The 26,385-nt window shown below is 42.8% G+C and overlaps 1 protein-coding gene across 5 annotated transcripts in view; it reads right to left on the bottom strand.

Moving 5' to 3' along the window:
* The window catches only part of Tbc1d1 (TBC1 domain family member 1), a 186,544-nt gene that overhangs the window by 129,544 nt on the left and 30,615 nt on the right, over positions 1-26,385 (bottom strand). Inside the window, exon 1 of one of the 5 annotated variants that reach the window (XM_042678453.1) lies at positions 671-799. The exons of the other annotated variants lie outside the window; for them this stretch is intronic. Coding sequence (XP_042534387.1) covers positions 671-700 — 30 coding nt within the window. The 5' untranslated portion in view covers positions 701-799. Of the gene's footprint in view, positions 1-670; positions 800-26,385 lie in introns of those variants that run through there. 5 annotated transcript variants of the gene reach the window in all.

Below are 26,385 nucleotides of genomic sequence, written 5' to 3'. Positions count from 1 at the left end.
TGAAGGGACTCTAGAAACCTTTACTTTAGCAGCTGGTGGGTTTGCCCTGGATGTACGTGCGCTAAAAAGTTCTAGAAATAAGACTTCGGTGGCAATATAAAGAAAAACTTGAGCTTAACATTCAGACCTCAGAAAACACAGCGAAAGAGAGAGAGAAAGAGAGAAAGGAAGAAATGAAGAAAGAAAGACAGACAGAAAGACAGAAAGAAAGAAAGAAAGAAAGAAAGAAAGAAAGAAAGAAAGAAAGAAAGAAAGAAAGAAAGAAAGGAAAGAAAGAAAGAAAGAAAGAAAGAAAGAAAGAAAGAAAGAAAGAAAGAAAGAAAGAGAGAAAGAAAGAGAGAAAGACAGACAGACATCCTGTGAAGCCCAGCGCGCGGAACGGGGAGGGCTGGCACCCAGGCCTCAGTCTCCCCACCTGGGAAATGGGCGCGACGCCACCTCGCCGACCCGCCCCCCCCCCCCCACGCGAGGACTTAATGAATGAGAAGTGCCCCACGATCGGCCCGGCCGCGCTCTCCGGGGCCCGGGGCGTCCCCATTCCCCCCCCGCCCGCTCTCCAGCCCGGCGAACCGCGGCCGGACGGTTAGAGAGTCGGCCCCGAACCGCCGGGATGCGGGCTCCGCTGGCCGTCCGCTACGGTAACGGGCGCCCGCCCGCCGCCGCAGCCTACCTTGGCCACCCAGCTGAACAATGGTGACATCGCGGGCCGGGCGGCGGCTCCCTCGCCCGCCGGCTCCCGCTCACTCGCGCCGCCCGCCCGTGGGCCCGTGGGAGGCCGGAGGCGGGCTCGGGGCGCGGCGCTGCCCGGGCATCCTCCCCCTCAGCGGCGGCGGCGGCGGCGGCGACGAAGCGGCGCGGCGGGTTCCGAGCCGAGAGGAACGCGCCCTCCAGGCTGCCCCGCCGAGAGAGGGAAGTGGGCGTGGTCGGGGAGCGCCCCGCCCCTCCCGCCGCGCTCGCCACGCCCCTCATCCGCCCTAACCCCGCCCACCCCGGGCCTGCTCCGGGCGGGAAGTTGAGACCGCCCCGGCTGCGCCCCCGCTCTCCGCGATAACTGAGACTCTGCCAGAATCCCTGGCGACGTGGGGCCAAGGCTTTGCGCGCCGTGTCTTCCAACCTGGAGAGATCTGAAAGTGCTCTGTGGAAGGTTTGATGTACAAACCGCAGAGCTGGAGGGGGTCAAGAGTCCTCCCAACTTTGCAGGGGTTACCCATCCCCCAGCGAGTTGTGGGTTGCTGGTGACAAAGGGGCCAGTGTTTCCCAGCCCCTAATACCTTTATGTAATCAGAGGTGCTTTTCTGGGCGTCAGTGAAAACCCAGCTACTGAGATGTGAAATGGGGCAGAGGTAAAGAGCCCTCAGCTCCAGCCGACCTGGAGCTTGCTTGTGGCAACCTGCAAGAGCTTGACTGACTTCATCCATGCTCCTCTCCCTCCCTGAGGCTGGGTGGTCGGTTTATGACTAAAGGGTTAAACTGGCACTCCTGAGTTATGCAGGGAAAAAGGAAAAGTCCAGAGGTCTAATAGCTGACTAATGACGTAGTGCAGGGCTAAGCCACTGACTTCCGTGGTCCAACTACAGACTTCTTCTCCTTGTGTACACTGTACATTATTAATTGTACATTATTTTCAAAAAGGGCCAATAGGATATTTTAATGTTGTTCCCTAAATATCTGGCATCCGAGTATAGTGAGTATATTACTATATCTGTTGCTACCTAACAAGTTACCACAAACAGACATTTACAGTAACTACTTTTGAGAGACAGAAATCCAAGAGCATCTCAGCTGGATATATGTACTTTAAGGTCCCACACAGAGATGGTCATGCTGTTAACTGTGGCTGTATTCATCCCAGAAGTAGATAGGGCTGAAGGATCCATTTTCAAGCTCCCTTGTATTGTTACCAGGACTCAATCTCCTGTTGGATTCAGGGCCTCTGTTTCTTGCTGGTCCTCTCCACAGGGCTGCTCATTTTGCATCTCCTAAAGCTAGTACTCTAAGACACAGCATGAGCCAAAAAGAATCCTTTTATAAGTGAAACACAAATGACATCCTAGTACTTCCCTGGTTTGTTCCTTAGAAGCAAGGAAATAAATCCAGCCCATATTTGAGGGAGATTACTTACACAGGGCATGAATATGAAGGGAAAAGGCCATGAGTATTGAGGTAATCCTTTTTTGCCCCTTTCTGATGTGGGACATAGGAAGGAACATAAAAACAGGAGCAAAGTCAAGAGTGGTGATTGAAAATGGCATCTAGGGGAGAGCTGTCCATTGTTTCGAACTGTGATGGTCCCTAAAGATCACTAAGTATAGAAGGGGAGTGCTTTGCTACCCTGTAATCAATCCCTATTATCTACCAACACTTAGAAGCAAATAGAAAAGGTAAATAGCTCCATTAAAGCAGAGAACACTTTGAGCCTCTAGGACCTTACTACTTAAGATGTGGCTCTATGGGGGGCTGGGAATGTGGCTTGGTGGTAGAGCACTAGCCTTGAGCAGAGTGGCTTTAAGGTCAGTGCCCAGGCCCTGAGTTCAAGCTCCAGGACTGACAAAAAAAAAAAAAAAAAGCTGTGGTTCTAGAACCAGCAACTTAGTCTAAACTGGCAGCTCATCAGAAATGCATAAGCTAAGACCCAACCCTATCCTAGACTTTCAGAACCAGGACCTGCATTTGTCTCTGATTCCTAGTGTAGTATTAGGATATGTATTCTTTCTGGCTTTTGGACATGGTACTTGGCTTATAACTCCCTCCCTTAAGGCAGGTCATAGAAACTCTTCCTCACTTTTCTGTCTTAGGCTGGCCATAAAGGAGCTCTCTGATTCATTGTTGTCCAAGAGAAGATTCTAAGACCCTCCTCAGTCTTGAGGGGTTGGGGTCTAGATATACCCTGAAAAAAGGAATGCTATACCCGTTGGCCAGGAAGAATGATGACGTTTCCTTACCCAGTCTACTAGAGATCATACTTATGAAATGGGTTCTCCATAAAAACTCAGAAGAATAGAGCTGGGGTTGGAGGATTATGATAGATGGATATGTGGCGGCCCCTGGATGACAGCATGCTAGAAGAAGGCCTAACAGCTCTGAAGCCCTACTTCCATACCTCACCCTGTATCCTGTATCCTCTGTAATATCCTTTATAATAAATCATTAAATGTGTGTCCTTGAGTTCTCTAAGCCACTCAATCAAACCTCAGGAGGGTGGTGGTAAGAATCCTACAAGCCTCAGGTAAAATTGAGGCTTGCAAACTGGCATCAAAAATGTGGGGGGAAACTCTAGAGGACTGAGCCCCAAACTGTGGGCTCTGCTATCTGTTTACAGGTAGACAGAGTCAGAACTGAATTGGATCAGAGGACACCAGGCTGGAGTCCAAGGCAGCAGAATCCATTGCTTACTTGCTGGTAGAAAGAGGGAAGAGGGAACAGGAACTGCATGTTCATTATGCTATGAGAAGGGAAAAATGCAGCTTGTTTTTCCTAGGCAGACCTGATGACCAGTTTGCATATTGGAAGTTTAAGAAGCATTAGTATATGAGGTTCATTGATACTGGCCTTTTTGTGTTTTGTTTTTATGCTGGTCCTAGGGCTTGAACTCAGGGCCTGGGCACTGTCCCTGAGCTTTTGTGCTCAAGGCTACAGCTCTAACACTTTGAGCCAGAGCACCATTTCCGGCTTTTCGGCAGTTAATTGGAGATAAGAGTCTCACAGACTTTCCTGCCAGGACTGGCTTTGAACCTTGATCCTCAGATCACAGCCTTCTGAGTAGCTAGGATTATAGACATGAGCCATCAGCTCTCAGTAAGACAAAATTACTGGTTCCTAGAGAAAGCAGCTCAAGTGACTTGGGATGATGGGAACCAACTTAGCTAGAAAGATAGCCATTTACTATGAATGGATGGGCAGTAAGGACTACGCTGGACAGGCTGAAGTAAGACACCTCATCATAATCCATCAGACCAGACCACAAACTTAAATTCTTCCAAAGTAACTGTAGTAAGGAAAGGGAAAGGAAACTCCAGAATTGGCTTGAGAAGTTCCAAGTATTTGGAGCTGATTGGGATAAATGTTCTGCCACAGAATATAGGGATGCTACAAAAGAAAGATGACACTGAATTGAAGAGAATTGTATCTTAAGTCAAGCATGGTGGTGCATTCCAGTAAGTCCAACCAGTTGGGAGGCTGAAACAATTTTGAGGCCAAGTTTGAGGCCAACGTAGCAAGTTTTCCTCCAGTGTCAAAAGAAAACAAAAAAAATTGATTTCTTGGTGGAAAAAAAAACATATACAACTAAACTAAATTAAAATCTGACCAAATCAGCCAGGCGCTGGTGGTTCATGCCTGTAATCCTCGCTATTCAGGAGGCTGAGATCTGAGGATCACGGTTCAAAGCCAGCCCAGGCAGGAAAGTCCATGAAACTCTTATCTCCAATAACTTCCCGAAAACCAGAAGTGACATTGTGGCTCAAGCGGTAGAGTGGTAGTCTTGAGCTGAAGAACTCAGGGACAGCCCCCAGGCCCTGAGTTCAAGCCCCATGACTGACAAAAAAAAAAAAAAAAAATGTGATGAAATCCTAAATGTGACAGTTACAATGAGTAAGTGGGCTGGGCAGAGAAGTGACGTGTGCAGACAGGGATATGAAAGCTTCATTGTTTAAACCTGGATCCAACCTTCCCCTCTGTGCATCTAGTCCTGCAGACCTTGCTTAACTGCCTAAAACTGACATACTAAATGGTACTGAAAGCAGACACGCAGAGGTCTCCTCTGAGCCAGGTCTTGCAGCCTGTTCCAGGACTAGGAGAATCACTCCTTTCATGGAAAGGGGAGGCCTTTACATTGGGTGAACTTGACAGAAAGTCCTAGAGCTTCAACACCAAATATTTTGAGAAATATTCATGAAAGGTCCTATTTTCATTTACTGGCAACATGTAACTGAGCAGTTATACTATACAAAGAAATTCTGTTTTAATCCAGAATTTCATTAGGGAAAACTATTAACATCAGACAATCTATCCCACATTCAACTTAAACAATTTTCCTTAAAATACCACTTTCCTTCAGGGCACCCGTGGCTCACGTCTGTAATCCTACCTACACAGATGGCTATCTGACTATTGTAGTTCAGAGCTAGCCAGGGCAGGACCGTCTGTGAGATTCTTATCTCCAATTAATCACTAAAAAGCCAGAAATGGAGCTGTAGCTCAAGTGGTAGAGCACTACCCTTGAAAAGCTAAGGGACAGTGCCCAGGATCTGAGTTCAAGCCCTAGAACTGGCACTTAAATAAATGAATAAATAAATAAAATACCAGTGTCCCTCCCAGATAAAAGTGTATCCTAGACTCTCATGAAAAGAGTCTATGTACACCAGGCAGAGGTAATTTTTTAAATTGTGAAAATACCATACAGAGGGGTACAATTACATGGGCAAAGTAAGAGGTAGTTTTTAACAGCACTCAGGAGATTCTAATGCAGTTAGGATTGGGAACCTATACACAAAGCTCAAAGAAATAGATGCTTTCCAGGCCCAGTTACCTAGCAGAGTCACTTAGAATGGGAATGAGTGTGTTTGTGGGGGAAGAGGGGGAGGAAGAGACAGACAGACAGACACAGAGGGTCAGAGAGACAGAGATTTGGCTCTCTTGGGGGCACAGGTCATTCTCAGTGACCACAAAGGGAAGAAGGCAGGTCATATAGAAGTAAGAAGAGAGCCAGATGTGAACCAGTAAGGAGTGAATGAATAACAAGTGGGCATTAAAGAATGTATACTGTACTATTAAAACACTCTACCCAGCCAAACCAAATGTGTCAGACACTAAATTCAGCCAGGAAGCTCATTATTGGTGGTGACCTTTGGGTTTATTTAAAGCCTTGTTTATATATGAAATATAATATGGCATATATATATATAGTACCTCTGATTGTCAGTTGAAATGGAGAACTGCTTCCATAGTTCTAGATAGTTTATTTGAAAAGAAAAAGAAAATACTGTTGATCGTATGGGAGTGATAGGCTATCCAAATAAGACTACAGATCTCTAAAGACAACTGTCCCTACAGGAAATCCAAGACCATTCATACTCTTTCTCAGTAACTTTAAAAAGATGTTCTACTGTTTCATCATCTCAGTTTTCTGAGAAGTTAAGAAAGGACTTGGAAAGGGGGAGCACCCAGGAACTTGAAGAATAGCTTTCCCCTAAGTCTGATCGTACCCCATGCAAACCCAGACACTTCTTCCCAGAGCTTAGGTTCCTTCTAAGAGGAGCAAGAAGCCAGAACAGAAAACTCCCTTCAGGAGGAAGTGACAGATGGCTGCCTTCCTCCAACTGAAGCAGGAGAGTGAGGGTGAAGAGGCGGAGAGGTCGGCAAAAGCATGATCTCACTCAGTCCTGGTGATCTCTTCCCCACCACAAGAGCTGGTTAAAAATAGAGCCATTGTAATACTAACTCTGCAAGGAAATTCAACTAACTTTCAAATGAATCAGAACTACTTACTTGGCCACTGGGCATGAATTTGTTCACAGATATGAATATGCATTAGCATCTATTGTGTACAGCAACCAAGTCCTTGCTGGGAATAGGGAGGTTGAGTCAGACCTAAATCCTGCCCTCAAGGAGCATAAAGAATAGCAGGAAAAAAAAAGAATGAAAAGTGCCACAAAAAAGGCCCAAGTGAGACTTAGAAGAGTTCCCAGGGGAGGGGAAATAACTTCAGGCTGAAAAGGAATGAACTTCCTGGCTGGAAGACTTGGGACTTTCTATCTATGGTTTGAGAGCTTTCCAGGGAGAACCAACATAGATTCAGGCTGGGAGCGTTGTTGTTCCTCACTGAAAATCAAGGAGGAGTTAGCACAAAACCAGCTTACATAGTAGAGTGAACATTGTAGAAGTTGATGTGTAGTCATCCCTTCTGGGAATAAAAGTTTGTTCCTCCCCCTTCTCCCCCCAAAAAATTGCTGAGGATAGTATCAAGTCCAAGAAACCCCAAATCAAAAATCTCTGTGTGAACTGAAGACTTCTGCTCAGGAAAAACATGGCCATGGATGTTCACAGCAACATAATCCACAATAACCCCAAAGTAGAAACTACCTAATGAGTTCCAGCTAATGAATGGTATACAATCTGTGGGCATACACACAGTGGAGTGTTATGACTATAAATTCAATGATACATTCCATAACAAATAGAACTGGAAAACATTAGGCTAATTGGAATAAGCTAGCCACAAAAGGCTATACTTTATGTGATTCTGTCTCTACAGAGACAGAAGGTTAATTAATGATTTTCCTGGGATAGAGGGAGAAGAAAACAAAGAGAAACTACAAATGGGTACAGAAGGTGTTTTGTTTGTATTTTTGTAAATGTTTTGGAACTAAACAGTGATATAAGTTACACAACTAGTTGTTGTGTAACTAATAAAAATAAAATTTTATGCTATGTAAATTATAACTCAATTCCAAAAATCTAAGTGATGATGGCCGAATAACTGTAGGTAAAATAATCCCATATGATAATTACCTCTTTATAGGGCTGGATTAGGATGTAATGAGATGGAACACATAAAACACTGAGCAGGAATCCTGGCAAGCAGTAAATGCTCAGCAAATATTAGCTATAGAAGTGAAAGTAGCAGTGATGGCTTCTGAGTAATGCTGGTCTTAAGTGCAGAAGTCAAAACAGAAGTAATCAGTGTACTACCAGTAATCTAGCTACTCAGGAGGCTGAGATTTGAGGATCACAGTTCAAAGCCAACCCAGGCAGGAAAGTCCATCAGACTCTTAGCTCCAGTAAACCACCAAAAAGCCAGGAGTAGAGCTATGGTTCAAGTAGTAGAGCACTAGCCTTGAATAGAAAACCTAAGGGACAACACTCAGGCCCTGAGTTCAAGTCCCAATGCCATCACAAAAGAAAAAAGAAAAAATATCTACCTCCTCTAGGAGGGGTAGGTCTCCAGAACATCTCTCAGTGCTTTCTTCTCTCTTTTTACGAGTTTCTATGTCCAGCAGCAAATCTGTGCTCCATTTGTTACTTTAACTCTAGAAGCCAAGCTGGGACTTGTCTATGTTTCTCTCATAAATTCCTGCTATACTAGCGAGGCAGATACTTAGCATGCACAACCATCCCTGGCCCCTCACTACTAATAGTTCAGAACCCTACTCAAGGCCATTGATCCCCCTCACTCACACTGTGATGCCTTCTTTCCCTATCCCACCCTTCTGTCCTTCTATCAGGAACAATACACTCTCACCTTTTAAATCATGCCAGAGTCAAAATGGACTCTGAGTTACTAGACTGTGTATTTGAGACTCAGCTTCCTAGTCAATAGAGCTTAATAAATTGATGACTGGAGGAAGTGTAGGGAGAAGTGGAAGGACAAATTTGGTGAGGACTTAGTGGGGGGCAGGCCATAAATTCAGGTGATTATTTATGGAACATTCTGCTCTATAGGCTGAGTATCCCTTGTCAGAAATGCCTGGGACCATAAGTATTTCAGTTTGTGAATTTGTTTGATTTTGGAATGGTTTGCATGCACACAAAGAGATCACCCAAGGCAAAATACAAAATCCATTTGTATTTTATATACATCTTATACACATAACCTAAAATTAATTTTATACACCATTTTCAGTGCACCTGTGTTTTGACTGGTCCATCACAAGAGTTAAGTGTGGAATTTTCCACTTATGTAATCATGTTAGGACTCAAAAAGTTTTGGAATTTCAGGAAAAAAATTATATACTTCGGTAAAGTTATGTCAATGTTTAAGTTAATTGGAAACCTTGAGCTATCTAATTTTACATTTTTATTCTGTACATTAATCTGTACCTTCTTGTTAACAGAAACCAGAATAACAACAGTAAAGCCAATTTAATAAGAACATTTTTAGTGTCTCTACTTACCTTCCCTAAATTTATCCAAAAGACTTGAAAAATTGAAAGCTGGCTACAGCACAACTGGAACAGTGAAGAAAATTCTGCAGAGCAGAGGAAGCTAACAAACCAGCAACTCTAGAGAGGCCAGAGCTCCCTAAGAATAAAACTAACTTTGGGCTGTCTTTTGTTTTGCTAATATGAAACTTTACTCTGTGAATCAAATTTATCTCTTCAATTAAACACTAGCCAGTTCATTAAAATGCTTGTGACATTTCGAAAACACATTATATTTTCTTTTGCTTATTGAAATGTCTGTTTCTATTTAAATATTTTTCTTACTAGGTGTACACAGTCAAATTCACTTTTTGAGCTTATAAAATATTCTAAAAATAGAAGCAGCATTTATCTATTTTTAGTTCAGCCTATAAAGTTCCAGCAAATAATCTTTCCAAAGCATTATACACATGTTTCAAATTCATGGAAAAATCCTTCAGGAATGAGCTCATAAAAGAAAACAGTAAAAAATTAGTATCAAAAGATTTTGACATCCACACCCTGTGTTAAAACAGAATACAGGATCTTAGCTTTAAACTCAGACAGTCTATCAAAATTTATAATGGAAACATTAAGGACCTCCATTTCTTATAGTGCTAATTTCATCTAACTATAATTTATTTTCTAAACACCTTTGAGAAGTAAGGCTGAAAAGTATCGATTGCTGTTTCCTGATTAAATCTCTTAGGAAATAAAAAAAAAAAGTCCAATTTTCCTCTTCCTTGCTTTCATAATAAATCATAATTTCTTAATTTTTATGAGATAGTTGAAATTACCTTCAATTAAAATAATTATTCACTTCTAAAACCACTGTTACCCATATCAAATTCCTTCAAAAGATTCAAATTTTAGCTGGCACTGGTGGTTATGCCTGTAATCAGGAGACTGAGATCTGAGGATCACAATTTCAAGCCAGCCCATGCAAGAAAGTTTGAGATTCTTTTCCAAAGTTAACCACTAAAAAGCTAGAAGTGGATTTGTGACTCAAGTGGCAGAGAGCAGGACCTGAGCAAAAAAGCTAAGGGACCGTGGCCCCAAGATCAAGCCCTAGTACTGGAGTACGTGTGTGTGTGTGCGCGCGCACGCTCGTGCGCAGCACACACACACGCACACACCAGGTTTTAAACACAGTTGAGGCTCTTTCTGTAATGTCCTCACTTTTTCTAGGTACTAAATCTGTGTCCTTTCGTATGTGAGATCAGAGAGTAGCACATGATTTACCAAAAGGGATGGTGACTTTGTAGACAGATGTGTGATCATCTTGCACAGATACACAAAATAATCTGCATTTTGTGTGTGTCCAAGTATTGGGACTTGAACTCAAGATCTCTAGCTCTCAAGCTCATAGTGGGTCCTCTTCCACTTGAGCCACACCTCCACTCACAGATTTTTGACTAGTAATTTAAGACAAGAGTCTCTCAGATTTGCCTGTCTGTGTTGGCTTCAAATGGTGATCCTCAGATAGGTGTGAGCCACCAGAGCTCAGCTCAATCTGTATTTTTGTTTCCATACTGTAGCTGAGATTCCAATAAAAATCCACTAAGCCACATACACTTGGCATTGAACTTGGCGCTGATCCTGCTTATGGCTCAATGTAATTTTCAGTGGCACTGAGCAAGCACACTTTTCCAGAAAACAAGAACTGACTGCCATGTTTGTCAGTAAATAGGCCTCCAGAAAGGAAAAATAAAAATAATAATAATGATTAGGTAAAAATCTCTCTGGGTTCAATGCTTAGCAAAGGAACATGGAGAGTGTAAGATAAACCACCAACCATATACTAGCCTCTATGTGGTGAGAGAATGGACATAATTGAAAACAACATCTACTTGCTTTGACAGATGGAAGTGCTGGGAAGATCCAAGAAGGAAATGGCTTCTTGTTTCCATTTGCATCAGAATCTCATCCAATTTCTCGAAAGCTTTTAAGTGGTAAGAGCTGAATCAATCTCTTCTCACCTGGAATGTTTCAGACAGAGGTTTTGCTCTGGGTGAACTGAAGATAAATTCAGCTTTCAGAGGATTGGGAGTTCTTTACAGTGGGTGCATAGGTTTGCTTGTGGGCTTTTGAGCCTGGTTCTCTGTGAGGCAGCAGGAAGAAGATGAGCCAGGTGGCCAGGTGTGCACTGCTAGCTTCTACCTGCTGGTAAGCAGTTGTGTGACACCCCTCCCCTCTCCCAGCATCACGTCAGGATCCATTTCCACCTTGTAAGCTGTAGAGGTTAGATTTATGATCAACAAGCTCCCTTCCAAACTAAGGTAAATGCCAAGGATGGATTGGGCTATGAGCCTAAGCTTACAGTCAAGGTGTAACTAAGTTTACCAGGGGTTCCTATGAGGGAACCCATGCTCCTGGAGATTTTCCAGACCTAGAGTTGGAATCTTGCTTCAGGGGAGTATATAGTCAAAGTATGGATGCTAATTCAGTGACACAGGCCACCCCTTTTCTAAGATAGCCCTTCTCCAAGATCAAGGGTCAGGGAGAACAAAGCAATAACCACTAAGCACTTAACTGCATCTGGTAGTTTTACCTATCATCTCATTAACATGCACAACTCTAAGAGGTCTAAGAGGTAAGAAAATATTAACATTCATAAGGTATAATGCATATTGAGTGCTTACTCTGCCAGACGTGCTAAAAATCAGCAAACCTCTGGCCTGTTTCCATTATGCACCAGGAGTTGTTTTAAGCACTTACTGTGAGTGAAGCAGAGAGATGATGACAGATTTGGGATGGGGAAAGTGAGAACTTACCTGGGAAAGGGCACAAGCAGAATCCAGACTCAGACACCCAGCCAACTTACCCACTTTAATTATTATCTCAGTCTTCTAACAGGTATTGTTTATATTGTTTTTGAGATGAGAAACTGGGGTACAGAGCAAATGCTCTGGTGCAGGGCCTTTGTAGATCACCTGTCAGAAGCCCTCCAAGATCCCATCTATTATAAACACAAGGCCTTGGGCTCAAAGATTTTGGAGACCTGGCCAACATAGCTTCTCAAGACAGCTACCAGTCTTGTGAAGTTTTCAGTCAAAGCGGAAGTCTTGCCTTCCCTTTTCTCTTTGTTTCTTTCCTTTCCTTCCTTCCTTCCTCTCTTTCTCTCTTTCCCTCCCTCCCTCCCTCCTTCCCTTCCTCCCTCCCTCCTTCTCTCCCTGCCTTCCTTCCTTTCCTTCCCTTCCCTTCCTTTCCTTCCTTCCTTCCTTCCTTCCTTCCTCTCTTCCTTCCTTCCTTCCTTCCTCCCTTCCTTCCTTCCCTCCTTCTTTCCCTCTTTGCCACACCATCAACACCCTTGTAGTTGTTTCCTGTATATACATCCAACTGCTGGGTATCTTAATTCAAGCTGATAAAGCAAATTACCATATTCTGGGTAGCTTCAACAACAAGCATTTATTTCTTCCAGTTTTGGAGGCTGAGAAGTTGAAGACAGAGGCCCAGCATACCCAATACCCACTGAGAACCAGCTTCCTGGTTCACACACACAGTTGCCCTCTTATATACCTACACGGTAGAGAGAAGAGGAGGAAAGCTCTTCTGAGCTTTTATAAGTTTGTGTCACCATGCCCCAGGCTACTGTAGATTAATTCTTTTGCCAATTGTTTTTTGACTTAACAATTACTTAGCAACAATACTATTAAATGGATAAGATAAAATATTAATATAATTTTATAAATATGCATCACTTCAACTGGCTTATATTGACTTTTACAGTGGACCTGACTTATATGTGCTTAATAGCTTCTCACAAGCCTCTTCATATCATATGCAGAGAGATGTTAGGAAAGTTCATGATCTGCCAAAGAGCTCAGCTGAATGATTATCAAATGCCCTGGAGATATTAAAGTTCCTCAGGAAAGCTACACATTATGATCCTGTGTTGACCAAGACACACTTTCCTAATCATTGGACTTCTAATTTCAGAAGGGGTTTTGTTTGTTTGTTTGTTGCAATAGTCCTGGACTTGTATCCAAGGCCTGGGTGCTATCCCTGATCTTTTTTTCTCAAGTTTAGCTCTCTAACACTTGAGCCACACTTCCACTTCTGTTTTGTTGTTGTTGTTGTTGAATCTTACCATCTTTTCTGCCTATGCTGGCTTAGAACTATGATTCTCAAATCTCAGCTTCCTGAATAGCTAGGATTATAGGATGAGCCACTGTGCCCAACAGCATTTCCTTTTCTGTCCACATTTTTGTATATCTCATTTATCTCATGTCAATGTACAATTTGGATATTTATCATCTCCATAATAATCCTAAAAATAGTAAAATAATCAAAAACTATCACAACCACTGACACTGTCATAAGTCATAGCACAAGATGTTAGAACTGCACAACTAAACCTCTCTAGTTATAGTTGATAAGATTGAAATCTGACAAGTACATCATTCTTTTATTCAACAAACATCTATTACGTGTCTAACTCATACCTGTAGGTGTTTACTAGGTACCATGCATTGAGCTAAAAACTACTAACTTAAACACTAAAATTTCAAGATTTTACGGCTAAGGCAAACTGGTAAGCTCTTTTGTAGCAAGTGTAAGGTCCTGAGTTCAATGCAAAAAATAAAAATAAATAAAACATTTAAAATGCCTCTAAGAACAACAACTATCAGAGGCCAATGTGAGCTGTTAAATGGCTTAGCCACGGCGAGCACAACCATTAATGGAAGAAGCTGGGTTATGACCTGGGAATCTGCTTGTGAACGCCTTTCTGAAACTGGCACTTGAAAGAAGGAAGGACAAAGCGGGGAGGAGGCAGTAGACAAACCACGATAGGAAGTGGGGGAGAATGCAGTCATAATATTTGATGCATAGCCTGTAAAATGAAGAAAATTGAGAGGAGCAGTTGGGTTGGGAGGGATGGGAGGAGAATGAGGAAAGGGGTGACAGCGATCAAGATGCACCATAGAATAGATTTGTTGTACAATTTCTCTTATCCTTTGTATAGTAAGTTGAAGCGTCTCTCTGATTTGTCTGAGAAATTTGTCTTCAAACTTAAATCCTCAGACCTCAGCTTCCTGAATAGCTAGATTACCGGCATGAGCCACAGGTACCCAGCTTCAGTCTTCTCTTGATTCTCTGTTGACTGCCAGAACTCCTGAAAGCTTTCACTTGGCTGGGAATGGAAGATGTGGAAGCTCTTGACCTGACCCTCGCCTTTCATCCTTTGCTATTTCCTGTCTCCCGTTTTCTCTGTGGGACTAAATCATGTTCCCAAATAGTGGGAACCTCAGTATAGAAGGACTATGTAAACAGGGGGCAGCTGGAAGAGAAGAAAGGGGAACATAACCCCTTCTATTAAAATTGAACGTTAATAATAATAGGAATCACTGATGGAATAAGAAGTGGATCCTGATGCACAGGATCATGCAAGCAGCACAGGCTAAGGTGAGACAGGCCTAGCTGAGAAGCTCAGGGGCTTGGCTTTCTGCTGGCCCTGAGATTTGGGCAAGTTATTTAACTTCCAAACCCTGTTTCCACAACTAAAAAATAGAAGTAACACTCATCTTATAGGCATGGTGAAATAATTTTTATTTTAAGCATTAAAGCAGCTTCAGAGCATTTTCTTACTTGTGATCAACTTTTTGGGGTATGTATGCCATTTCTGAGGCCTGAACTCAGGGCCTGGGCACTGTTCCTGAGCTTTTGTGCTCTACCACTTGAGCCACAGCTCCACTTCTGGCTTTTAGGTGACTAATTGGAGATAACAGCATCATGGACTTTCTTGTCTAGGCTGGCTTCAAACTGCCACCTCAGTAGCCTCCTGAGTAGCTAGTATTACAGATATGAGCCACTGGTACCCATATATATATCAACCTTTGATTTCCCTTCTTATTAACCTTTCTTAAAAATCAAGATGTGCATTTTAGGCTAAAGCAATACTCTCCAGAGTTCCTCATGATTCATCCCAATTTGTCCTCTTCCTCCACCCAGAAACAACAGTGAGTGAAAAAGGAAGGCATGGTTGTTGGGGAGAATAAACAGTTGCATTTTGCTGGGGACTAAAATACAGACCCCTGAAATTCAAGGGAGAGATATAAAAAAATTGTGCAAGACCAGATGTCAAGGTTGTTGTGAGCTAAGATGTCTGATGAGAATAGCCTGCTCAGAGAACAGGCTTTCTAGATCCAGCTATGTTATTGCTCTTCCAAACTCCAAACAAGAGCCTCGCTTGTTTTCCTAGACAACTTCCAGTGTGAAAACATTGTCACTAGTCAGCATATGTTTTTAAAAGTAAACGCAGTCATTATAAATGTTTATGAGAACAGGGAACATAAAACCTGGCAGTAATTGCAGCCACGGCAGCCATCTGCGCTCCTAACACTGAGGAGAAATCAGCAAATATAGCACTAAAAAGAAAGAAACTATAGCTGACATCATAGTTTCCAGCCAAGTTTGACTGCTGACCATTTTATCTCGATCTGAAAATAAAGTATGCTGATGACAGAACCCATGCACACTCCCATGGTTATACTCTAAACCTAAGAACAGAAGAGAAAGGGGAAGGCAGGGAAGGAAATGATAGATAGCTTATCATGAAGAATAAATCAAGTGCAAGCATTGACTTTTAAAAGTAATAATGGAAAAGCCAGCCACTCACACCTGTAATCCTGGCTACTTCGGAGACTGATATCTGAGGCCCGAGGTTTGAAGCCTGCCCAGACAGAAAAAATTCCAGACACTTTTATCTCTGTGAGGCCTCCTTAGAGCAAGTCTTTTTTTTTCAGTTAATATTCAAATCAGCTGATATTCTTGAGCATCTATATGAGGTCAAGGGGAAAGACACAGGACAGGGTGCAGAAATACATCTATGTTTTAGATGTATAGGTTGCATACAATCTAAATAAAATAGAATGTAAATAGATTTTCTACATCTAAATAGAAAAGGGAGAAATGAAGGCATGTATTGATGGCTCATGCCTGTACTCCTGAGGAGGCTGAGGTCTAAGGATCGCAGTGCATCCCCATCCCAGGCAAGAAAGTCCAAGAGACTCTTATTTCCAATCAACCATCAAAATGCTAAAAGTATATATGTGGCTCAAATGGCAGAGCACCATCCTTGAAGAAAAAAGCGAAGAGACAGTACCCAGGCTCTGAATTTAAGACTTACTACTGGCCTCAAAATATTTTTTAAGAAAAAGAGAGAGAAAGAAAAAAGGAAGGAAGCAAGGAAAGAAGGAAGGGAGGGAAGGAGGGGAAGAAAGGGAAGGGAAGGGAAGAGGAGAGAAGGGAAGAGAAGGGAAGGGAAAGGAAGGAAAAAGAAGGGAAGGAAAGGAAAGGAAAAGTATAAATTTTTGAGGTAAAGCTTTTATTAACCCTATTGTTCTGGGCACTCAGGTAGGTGCTTTGGGGAAATAAAGAGTTGAGATTCTAGCTGGGTACCGGTGGCTCATGCCTGTAATCCTAGCTACTCAGGAGGCTGAGATCTGAGGATCACAGTTCAAAGCCAGCCCGCGCAGGAAAGTCTGTGAAACTCTTATCTCCAATAAATCACCAGAAAACTGGAAGTGGCACTGTAGCTCAAGTGGTAGAGTGCTAGCCTTGAGCTGAAGAGCTGAGGGACAGCGCTCAGGCCCAGAGTTCAAGCCCCTCTACCAACAAAAAATTTAAAAAAAAATTTTTTTAAGGAGTTGAGATTTTGAGGAAATGAGCCACAATGGGAAATGCACATCAGTACTTTGTGCTGTATTTGGAGAGGTATTCTTTTTATCTGAAACCTTGAATTATAACCAATTTCCACACAGTACATTTTTGCCTAAACATACAAACCTATGATGAAGTCTAGCAATTATAAATATGGGAATATTTTTAATAATGTACCATAATAAAGCTATGTGAATATGGCCTCTTTCTCAAAGTCAGCCTGTACTTTCATCTTTTGGCCTAGATGAAGCCCTTTCTTCCCCTCTCCCTCCCACCCTCTTACCTTTCTTTCCTTCCTTCTCTCTTTATTTTTCCTTTCTCTTCCTAGAGGAAGCATTTTGGAGCTTTTGTTGGACATATATGAATTATCAGGATCACTGTGCTTGCATTTGGCCCATTGTCAAGTGAAATAAAAGTTGTTGGGGGCATAGCACTATAATACTGAAACAGTGATCTGGCAACTGATATGGCTTCTAGATAACTAGCAGGAGGGTAGCATACACAGCATGGATATATTGGACAAAGAGAACCTATTCCAGGCATGAGTTTTCATCATGCTATCTATAAAATCATGCAACTTAACAAAACTGCAGATAAGGGGTACCATTGTATATGTCTATACAGGAATCTTTCAATATGTCTACATTACCTTTGGACAAAAATTGGGAGAAGCACATGCTTCAGAAGCAAGAGGAAGAAAGTGATTTCTTTTCTAGTTTTTACACCCTCTTAAATTTGCCAGATTATTAATGGTTTGGTTTTGCTATGTTGTTCAAAGAAATCAAACAAAAACCAAGTTAAGAAGGGAGAGACAGTTTCATATGAGCTGAGATAGCAATTCATTCGTGGCACGTTATGTAGAAAAACAAGGTTATAGTGCTATGCATCACTATAGCAAGTAATATCAGAGAGTTGCGTGAGTTACCTCCTCAAGGTCTCAGTGACTTTTCTCTCTTCCCCATCATCCACACATTGTCATGCCATCGCCAGTTGGAGACTTCTGGCTCTCAGGGGCCTTCTGAATGTTATGTATCCTTCCATCCATCTTCCTACCCCTGTCCTCTGCCAGTCATCTCTCCCTTGTGTCATTTCAAAGGTCTCTTCAGTATCTTCCAGGTGGCTGAGTTTTGTGTCTCAAAACATGAATGTGATGACATCACTGCCTGGATTCTCCATGACAACTGCATCAACTTAACTCCTGTCAAGATTCCAAAGGCCTCAACTTCCCTGCAGCAGATACTGATTCCTACCTAACAATCCCCATTCCCTCTTTGCTACTGGTATCTGATTTTATTCAGACAATGGGTAGAGACACTTGATCTGTTTAACCCTATAGGATGGTTGCTCATGAACTGATATATAGAAAACGTTTTTTAAACTAATAAATGAATATGAAATCAGTCATACATTCTTCTTCCCAAAGGGTAATCCAAAAACTACGGACAGCCACCAGGACCAGTATTGGTTGAGCACTGTGACTATACATTCCCTGCAGCCCTGACTGCTGGTAGAAGAATCTGATGTGCTAAAAGGCACAAGGGACAATCTCCTTGCATCACCTTGTGGGAGCCCACCCCCTCCAAAGCCTACCCAAGAGACCTGAACCCAGGCCCGCCCCCCACTCCGTGGGAAGTAGACACCAGACCAGGACCCAAGTGTGCACCAGTCCAGGACCTGAGCATTGGCCAGTACGGGACTCGATGCTCCAGCTCATGACTCCAATGGGGATGATTGCCCAACCCCACCCTGTGGAAACCCACCTTCCCCCAGAGACCTGAATCTGCCTCCCTACCCTGTGAGCAGTAGACACAAATCCGGGACTGGAGCTAGTGACAGTCTGGGACTCAAGTGAGACAATCTCCCCAAACTGCCCTGTGGGAGCCTGCCCCCTTCAAGGCCTGTCCCAGTTCAGGACTTGGGCAGGAACAACCTCCCCTTAATGCACAGTAAGAATCTGTACTCTCCCCCACTCCCTGAGTTCAAACAAGGTCCCGTGCTGGAATGCTGTTCCTGGCCTTTCTGGAAATAGAGGCCAGTCCAGGACTCAGGCCAGGATGACCTCCCCATTCCAACTAGTGGGAATCCGCCTAGCCCAGACACAAATCCAAACCAGGACACTAGACTGCCATGTACTACATGATAGGAACCCACCACTGGGCCTAAACCCAGGCCAGGACACCAGACAGCCCAGCACACCACAGGGCCCTAACAACTGACCAGGACACATTATACTATTTGCACCACTCAGAGCAGAACGTTGCCAAACAGGAAGTCTGACAGGGATCCATCCAGTGAACATAATATATAATCTGAAAGAATCTGACAATCCCTGAATCCAAGTGTGTAAATCATAATAAAAGTACAAAATTAATGAACAATCAAGACAACAACTCAAATCCAAAAAGCCAACAACAATCCAAGGAAGGACCCTAAGTGAGAGAGAAGAAGAGATGGACCGTTAAAGCAATGATGAGAGAATTGGCTGATGAAATAAACAAAGAGCTTGGTAAGATGAAAGGTTCAATTTCTGTACTGCAAACCACAGTTGAAAGCATAAGCAATAAAATAAGTGAAATAGAAAATAGTGTATCAAAAGTTGAGAATAGGGCTGGGAATGTGGCTTAGTGGTAGAGTGCTTGCCTAGCATGCATGAAGCCCTGGTTTCAATTCCTCAGTATCACATACACAGAAAAAGCCAGAAGTGGCGCTATGGCTCAAGTGGTAGAGTGCTAGCATTGAGCAAAAGAAGCTCAGAGACAGTGCCCAGAGCCTGAGTTTAAGCCCCAGGACTGGCAAAAAAAAAAAAAAGTTGAGAATAAAATAGAGGAATTAGAACAAAAAAATCAAAGGCTTGGGAAAGAAATGCCAAAGGGAAATCCAAGAATTGGCAGATTCAGCAAAAGATCAAATTTACACATAGTTAGGATAAGAAGGATAAGAAGGGGAAGAATTCAAAATGAAAGATGCTGACAACCTATTCAACAAAATAATAACAGAAAACTTCCCCAATCTCAAGAGAGAAAATTTCACCCAACTGACAGGCATACTCCTCATAGATAGGACCCAAGAAGAAATACGTCTAGAAAAAATTGCAGTGAAACCTCTGAACTTAAAAAGGGAATTAATAGCTAGGCGCCGGTGGCTCATGCCTATAATCCTAGCTACTCAGGAGCCTGAGATCTGAGGATCATGGTTCAAAGCCAGCCTGAGCAGGAAAGACTGTGAGACTCTTATCTCAAATAAACCACTAGAAAACCAGAAGTGACGTGGTGGCTCAAATGGTAGAGTGCTCGCCTTGAGCTGAAGAGTGCAGGGACAATATTCAAGCCCCACAACTGACAAAAAAAATGGAATTAATTTTAAATGCAGCAAAATCAAAGGAGGGGCTATATTATAACGGAAAGATCAGAATCACTGCAATCTCGCCATACAAACTCTCAATGCAAGGAGAATCTGGAACAGTATAATTCAAGTCTTGAATATCAACAACTGCCAACCCAAACTGATGTACCCAGCAAAGCTATCATTCACAATTGATGGTGAAACTAAACAAACAAAACCTAAAAGAATTCATGAACATGTAACCAGCATTACCTTTATAATAACAATAAAATAAATTAATTTTTTAAAAAAGAAGGAAAATGTCCGTGGTCTGGTTAGTGAGATAGTAGAAAATGTCTGTGCCATCGTACCTGCTTAGAACTCACCTACACAAGGCGCCACAGCAGTCCTTTTGTACTGTGAAGCCATCCACACATACACAAAAAAAGCCAACGTGCTAAGAATAGTAGAGTAGAATGAGTTAAAAGTCTGCTACTGATGATGTAGGAACAGCCATGAAACTGCTTTTCCCTCCAGACCATTGCTAAATGAGATATCTAAATATCTTCATTGCCTAAACCACATTTTAATATGCTTATGAATCACTTAGAAACCTCATTAAGATGAAAATTCCAATTCAAGAGTTCTGAGGTAGGGCCTGAGAACCTACATTAATAACAGGCTCCCTGATGATCTTGCCAAGATTCCAAGAGGAATGAGGATATGTGCCACAAAATGTTGGGCATTCCATTGTTTTAAGATGAACTCATCCTCACTGTCCACTGTCCCTCCCCACAAAGCAGGCCACCACACCAACCCTCCAAACTCAACACCCTGCCAGGCTTGGCTCAAGCTTGTTCTTGCTGTAAGGACCTATAAACTTCTCTAGAACTCATCACAATTTTATACACCAGCTTCAGCTATTTTTCCACTCATCACCTAAACCTGAACTTCCCAGATGTGTTTTCTGCATGCTTAACATTATTAAACCATTCCAGTGCCAGGCTTACTAGGTAAAATATTATTGAAAAACCTTGGATGTAATTGAAAAATGACTGAATTCCCAAGTAGACTTTACATATTATGTCACACAAATGCTTGTGTCTCATTCCAGTAATGCGGGAATTAAAAGCTTTGGAAACAGCATGCTATTATCCATAATGGCATGCAGGTGCCTCTTCTTGATGATGCTTTAATTGCACACAGCACTTTAAAGACTTCTTTTTATAAAGTCTGATATTAAGATGCATCAGCATAAACTGAGCTCAAAAATAATAATAATTCATGATCGCTCCCAGATTAAAATCACCACCCTCTCTGATCAGTCTGAGAAGTTCCCACTTGGTTCTATTTCATTAATTATCAACATGCTTTTCATAGTTTCATGCTGTCATCATCATATACTTGTCAGAAAAAGCACTCAGTTACTGGATCTGAATGAAAAGTATGTCCAACTGCCAGAGTGGAAGAGACATGGAGATGAAGACCTTCCCCTACAAGGAGGTGAGTGCATGTGGACAGACTTTCACCCACAGCTCTCACAACCCGCCGTACTTCTATTACCACATTGTCAATTAGTGATCAGTCAGCACATAATGATTGTCCAGCATCCAGGGTGCACATTTAATTTGATTTCCACTGCAAATTAGCACAGTTTCTCAACTCAAAGCCATCACATAATCAGTATAAACAAGGCTACCTGGGATAACTGGAAGATTAAAAACAGGATTCAGAGTTTTAATCAAATTTCACCAGTGACTTTACACAAGAATATCAGCTCCTTCAAGTAACATACTATAAAGGTGGAAAAAATCTCAACACTGTAGCATCCACAACTGACACAGTAAAAATCACAACAAAAATCTCAAATACAGCATGAAGACATAGGATAAATCATCTCGAGTCCATGGGTCTGGCTGGTCCAGGAGTTGCAAGGATATTACTGATAGCAGGCTTTGTGACAACCTTGACCTTGCTAACACCAGGAGCTCACTTTTGCTTGCCTGCTGAGCAGCCCAGGGAGAATCTTACTTATAGCCTGAGGACATGGATTCATGTGTAGATTCATATAGTGTCAACAAATGGACAAGGTGAAGTACAGGTCCAATATCAACTAAATCTCATGTCACTATTCCAAGACAGACTGTGTCTTTTACACACATCTCCAGTGTCTTATTCTCTTAACTGCTCAAACAACTTTAGGGAGCCCAAAGGTTTCCTTAAATTGATAACCTGACCTCTTTTTATTTTTTGTCAGTTGTGGGGCTTGAACTCAGGGCGTCGGACCTGTCTCTGAGCCTTTTTACTCAAGGCTACTATTCTACCACTTTGAGCCACAGCTCCACTTCTGGTTGTTTTTTTGTTTTGTTTTGTTTTTGTTTTTGTTTTTTCCTGGTGGTTAACTGGAGATAAGAGTCTCACCGGCTTTCCTGCCCAGAATGACTTCAAACCTTGATCCTCAGATCTCAGCCACCTGAGTAACTAGGATTACAGGCATGAGCCACTGGCACCTGGCCACTCTACCTCTTCACCCATGCCTCTAGTCCTTTGGTTTGGATTTTTTTGAGATAAGATCTTGTTAACTTTGCAAGACTAACCTTGAATTCATGATATTCCTGCCTGTGTTTCCTGATCTCTCTCTCTTTTTTAAAAAATCTTACTATGTAGCCCAGGATGGAATCAAACTCACAACCATCTCCTTCCTCAGACTCATGAGTACTAGGATTGCAGTGGCATCATACTTAGTGATCTAACGTATTTCCATTGTTTCTTTCCAGCATCATTTTTCCAAGTCTTTTGAAGTTTGCTAATCTACATACCTATTGTGCACCTTCTTCTTTCCACAGCTAACATCTCTTAATTCTTTTTCCTGGGCCACTTCTGAGCTCTCAGTGCCCAATCTGTCATGATGTAGCATCTCTTTGAGACTTGACAGAATTAGTCACTTCCTGCTCAAGCCAAGGATATTATTTTAATAGATTCAGATGATACTGTTTGTTTGTTTTTGTGATATTGGAGGGGAGAGCCCACCTCCACTTTTAGCTTTTTTGCTGGTTAGTTGGAGTCACCTACCTAACATGACACTGGGTTCCCAAATAATTCTTGTCCACTGAGGATTGTTTGTTTGACAGGAATGTACTACCATATCCAGCTTCTCTTAGAAATTTCTTGAAGAAATCTGAAAGAAAATAGTACCAACTGGTAACAATAGTTATTTCTGAGGGCAGACTAAGGATTAAGAAATAGGAAGTGTATTTACTTTTTATACTTCATACCCTTCTAAATTGATTAAATTTTTTTGGGGGGGGTCCGTTGTGGGGCTTGAACTCAGGGCCTGGACACTGTCACTGAACCTCTTTGTGCTCAAGGGCAGTGCTCTACCACTTGAGCCACAGCACCACTTCCATTTTTTTTTTTTTGGAATGGTTAATTGGAGGTAAGAGTTTCACAGGGACTTTTCTGTCCAGTCTGGCTTCAAACTGCTATCCTCAGATCTTAGCCTCCTGAGTAGTTAGGATTACAGGTGTGAGCCACTGGCGCCCAGCTAGATTAACTTTCTATAGTAAGCATTTACTCTACTCATCTGCTTGGAGTTCAGCATTCAGGGGCTGTCATAGCAAGAAGAAATCATAAACCAGAGGGCAACATGGCCCCCTCTGTCCATGGGAACAAGTATTCACTTCCTCTTGCTTTCCAGCAACTCACACACTTGACCTTGGCTCACCCAATCAGATATCCCTCTCTAAGACTGTGACTGTTGGAAGGGTCACGGGGTCAAGTCACAGGGTCAGCGAGAAGCTGACTCACAAGGAGGTTAGTGGCGCCACAGCTAATGAGAGGACAGCAGTGTCTGGCAGCTGCAAGGGCCAGGGTAGTGCCCTTGGCAGGTATTACTGTGATGTAACGTTGGCTGTGGTTCCACCTGCCTGATTCTCTTGGTGGCTACTCATTTGCTAGACTCAGTTCTCCAGACTTTGTTATGATAATTCATGAACTACCCCATATCCTTCCACATAATTCTCTTTCGACTTATGGAATGGCCAGGGTTGGTTCTCAAAACCATGATCTTCTGGCTTTACTCTGAAGTTCACATCAGTCTACTCTTGGACACCATTATGGTCTTTCATCATCCCTTCCTAAACATATCCTAGTAGCTAAACTATCCCAGGTGCTCTACTAGGAGATGGAGATACAAGGCTGAACTCAAAGAGGTGACGGTAAAATAGCAAGCTAACAGCACACATCCATGTTAGCTCTAAACAGTGGCATGGACCTAGTAGGGGCAGTACAAGGCCAAAGCACACCCAACAGGAAAACCTCAGTCAGTTTAGGAAGCAGGGAGAGGTTTTTGAAAGGAGTGATGTGTGACCTGAAATCCGAGGGGTAAAGTTAGCTGAATGAAATTAATACAGAGCATCTGAGTTAGAAGGAGCCTGTAATAGTCTAGAAATAACAGTGTCCAGCATAATAGAGAGGGCGGCGAGGGTTTACTATGAGGAGACATGACACAGAAGCATTTGGGAAGGCTGAGATCATGGTTAAAGCAAGACTGAGAGGTGGGAAATATCTTCCTAAGATTCCATAGCTTGATTCTCAGGACAGTATCAAACAAACAAACAAAAAAAACATGTAGAGCTTAAAAGTGATGGCAGCCAAAGGACCATTGTCAGATCTGCAGTTAAGATGGGCACTCCAGAAGAGGATGGAAAAGCCTGGAAAGGAACAGATGGAACCATGAGGATTTCTTACTAGCTTGCCAAAGCAGTCCAGAAGAGAATGACGAGGTCTAGGAGAGAGGAGGAGCAACAGAAATATTCAAAGCTGTCTGTATTGATACCATCAAGAGGACTTTTATTTTTGGTGCCAGTACTGGGTCCTAAACTCTAGCCCTCATTCTCTCACTTGGCTTTTTTGCTCAAGGATAGTGAGTGGAGGTAATAGACTCATGGACTTTTCTGACCAGGCTAGCTCCCATCCATAATCCTCAGATCTTACCCTCCTGAGTAGCAAGAATTATAGGCATGAGCTACCAGTACTCAGCTTTAATCAAGAGGACTTTCTGACTGATGGCTACACAGTGATGAATGAAAGCAAGGAGTCAAAGATGGCTCTAGATATCCAATCTGGTTAGCCTGTGGACAGTGGGCCATTAGTGAAAAGCAAGAAAAACATTGATAAGGAAATAATTTTAGAATCAGTCATGTTCAGTTTAACGTGACCAAGGAGAACTACCTGATTGGAAGCTGGACATTGAGGGCTTGGCTCTCAATGCAGAGTTCTTAGCTAGCTAGAGGAAGAAGGGGATCTGAGATTATTGGGTGTAGAGGACTCCCAGGCCATGTGGTCAGTTAACAGTAATTTAGTGGACTCTCCTGGTATTCCAAATATTCACAGTCCCTCCTCAAGAAAGTATTAGATCTTTCTGCCCTATTGATACCGGGGTGGTCTCTCAGACTCTTGTTTGTCCTATAGAATAGCAGAAGCTTCAAGGCCTGGTCAAACTCCTCAGTGGCTTCTTTCCCTCCTGCTATGACAAATTGCAACACTGCAGGCAGACAGGCTTCATTCCAGCAGAGACCCAAAGGAACCAGGCTGGAGACAACTGGCAATGAGAGTGTCACTAGAGCAAGAAATAAAAGTTTGTGATTATATACCTCCTGAAATTTGGGGTCTTTGGGTTATTGCAGCAAAAGTGAGCCTCCTCCTCTACCACAAGTAGGAAGCCAAGCAAATGCATGCCCAAACTTTAAGAAAAAGCACAAATTGAAGGGGGTGGTGTGTGTGTGTGTGTGTGTGTGTGTGTGTGTGTGTGTTTGTGTGTAAATAAAGTGGAGTGTACAAAAGAATACCCTCCTGAGGCGGCCTCACCTTGGAGCTCTCTGCAGATTAGCCTTGGTCAGACTGCCCCCTGCTGGCCAATTTGGGTTTCCATCTTACCAAAAGAAAATCTTATTCTGCCTACTTTTCTCTGATATGTATCAACGGGCACAAGGAGAAACTGGATTTCAGCTAAAGCCATACAACTCCCTCCTCCCTCCAATCTGTCCTGCCCTGATCTGGCCTTTGACTTACTCCCTTAAGTCCTTCCAGTCCTCAATCTGTTTCTTGGATGGGTTTCTGGCTAACCTTTTTCTTGGTCCTGAGTCTATGCTGTGGCTAGGATGTCCAGGCAGCCTGGCATCTACTGGCCCCTGGCACAGCCTTGGGGGACACCCTGCACCTGTGCTACCCATGCCTCTCTGACTCATCCTGAGCTCTGGCCTTGCTCCTAGATAGGCCTTGGGCAAACAGCTGTCAGGCCAACTGACCTTTCCAAATCCCAGGCAGTCTGGTTCCTCTTCTAATCTCCCTCCCTCCTCTGGGCCTCAGCACACAGACCATACACACCACATGCTTATAGCCAAGGTCTCTCATTTGCTGGTTCTTCCCAGATGATCCACAGGGTCACTACTCACCCAGAACCAAGAGCCATACGGAAGTGCTTTCATTTATGCAAACCCGTGCA

The sequence above is a fragment of the Dipodomys spectabilis genome, unplaced genomic scaffold, assembly GCF_019054845.1.
Source record: "Dipodomys spectabilis isolate Male_0828 unplaced genomic scaffold, ASM1905484v1 ptg000043l, whole genome shotgun sequence".
Lineage (NCBI taxonomy): Eukaryota > Metazoa > Chordata > Mammalia > Rodentia > Heteromyidae > Dipodomys > Dipodomys spectabilis.
This window is presented reverse-complemented; position numbering and strand designations above follow the sequence as displayed.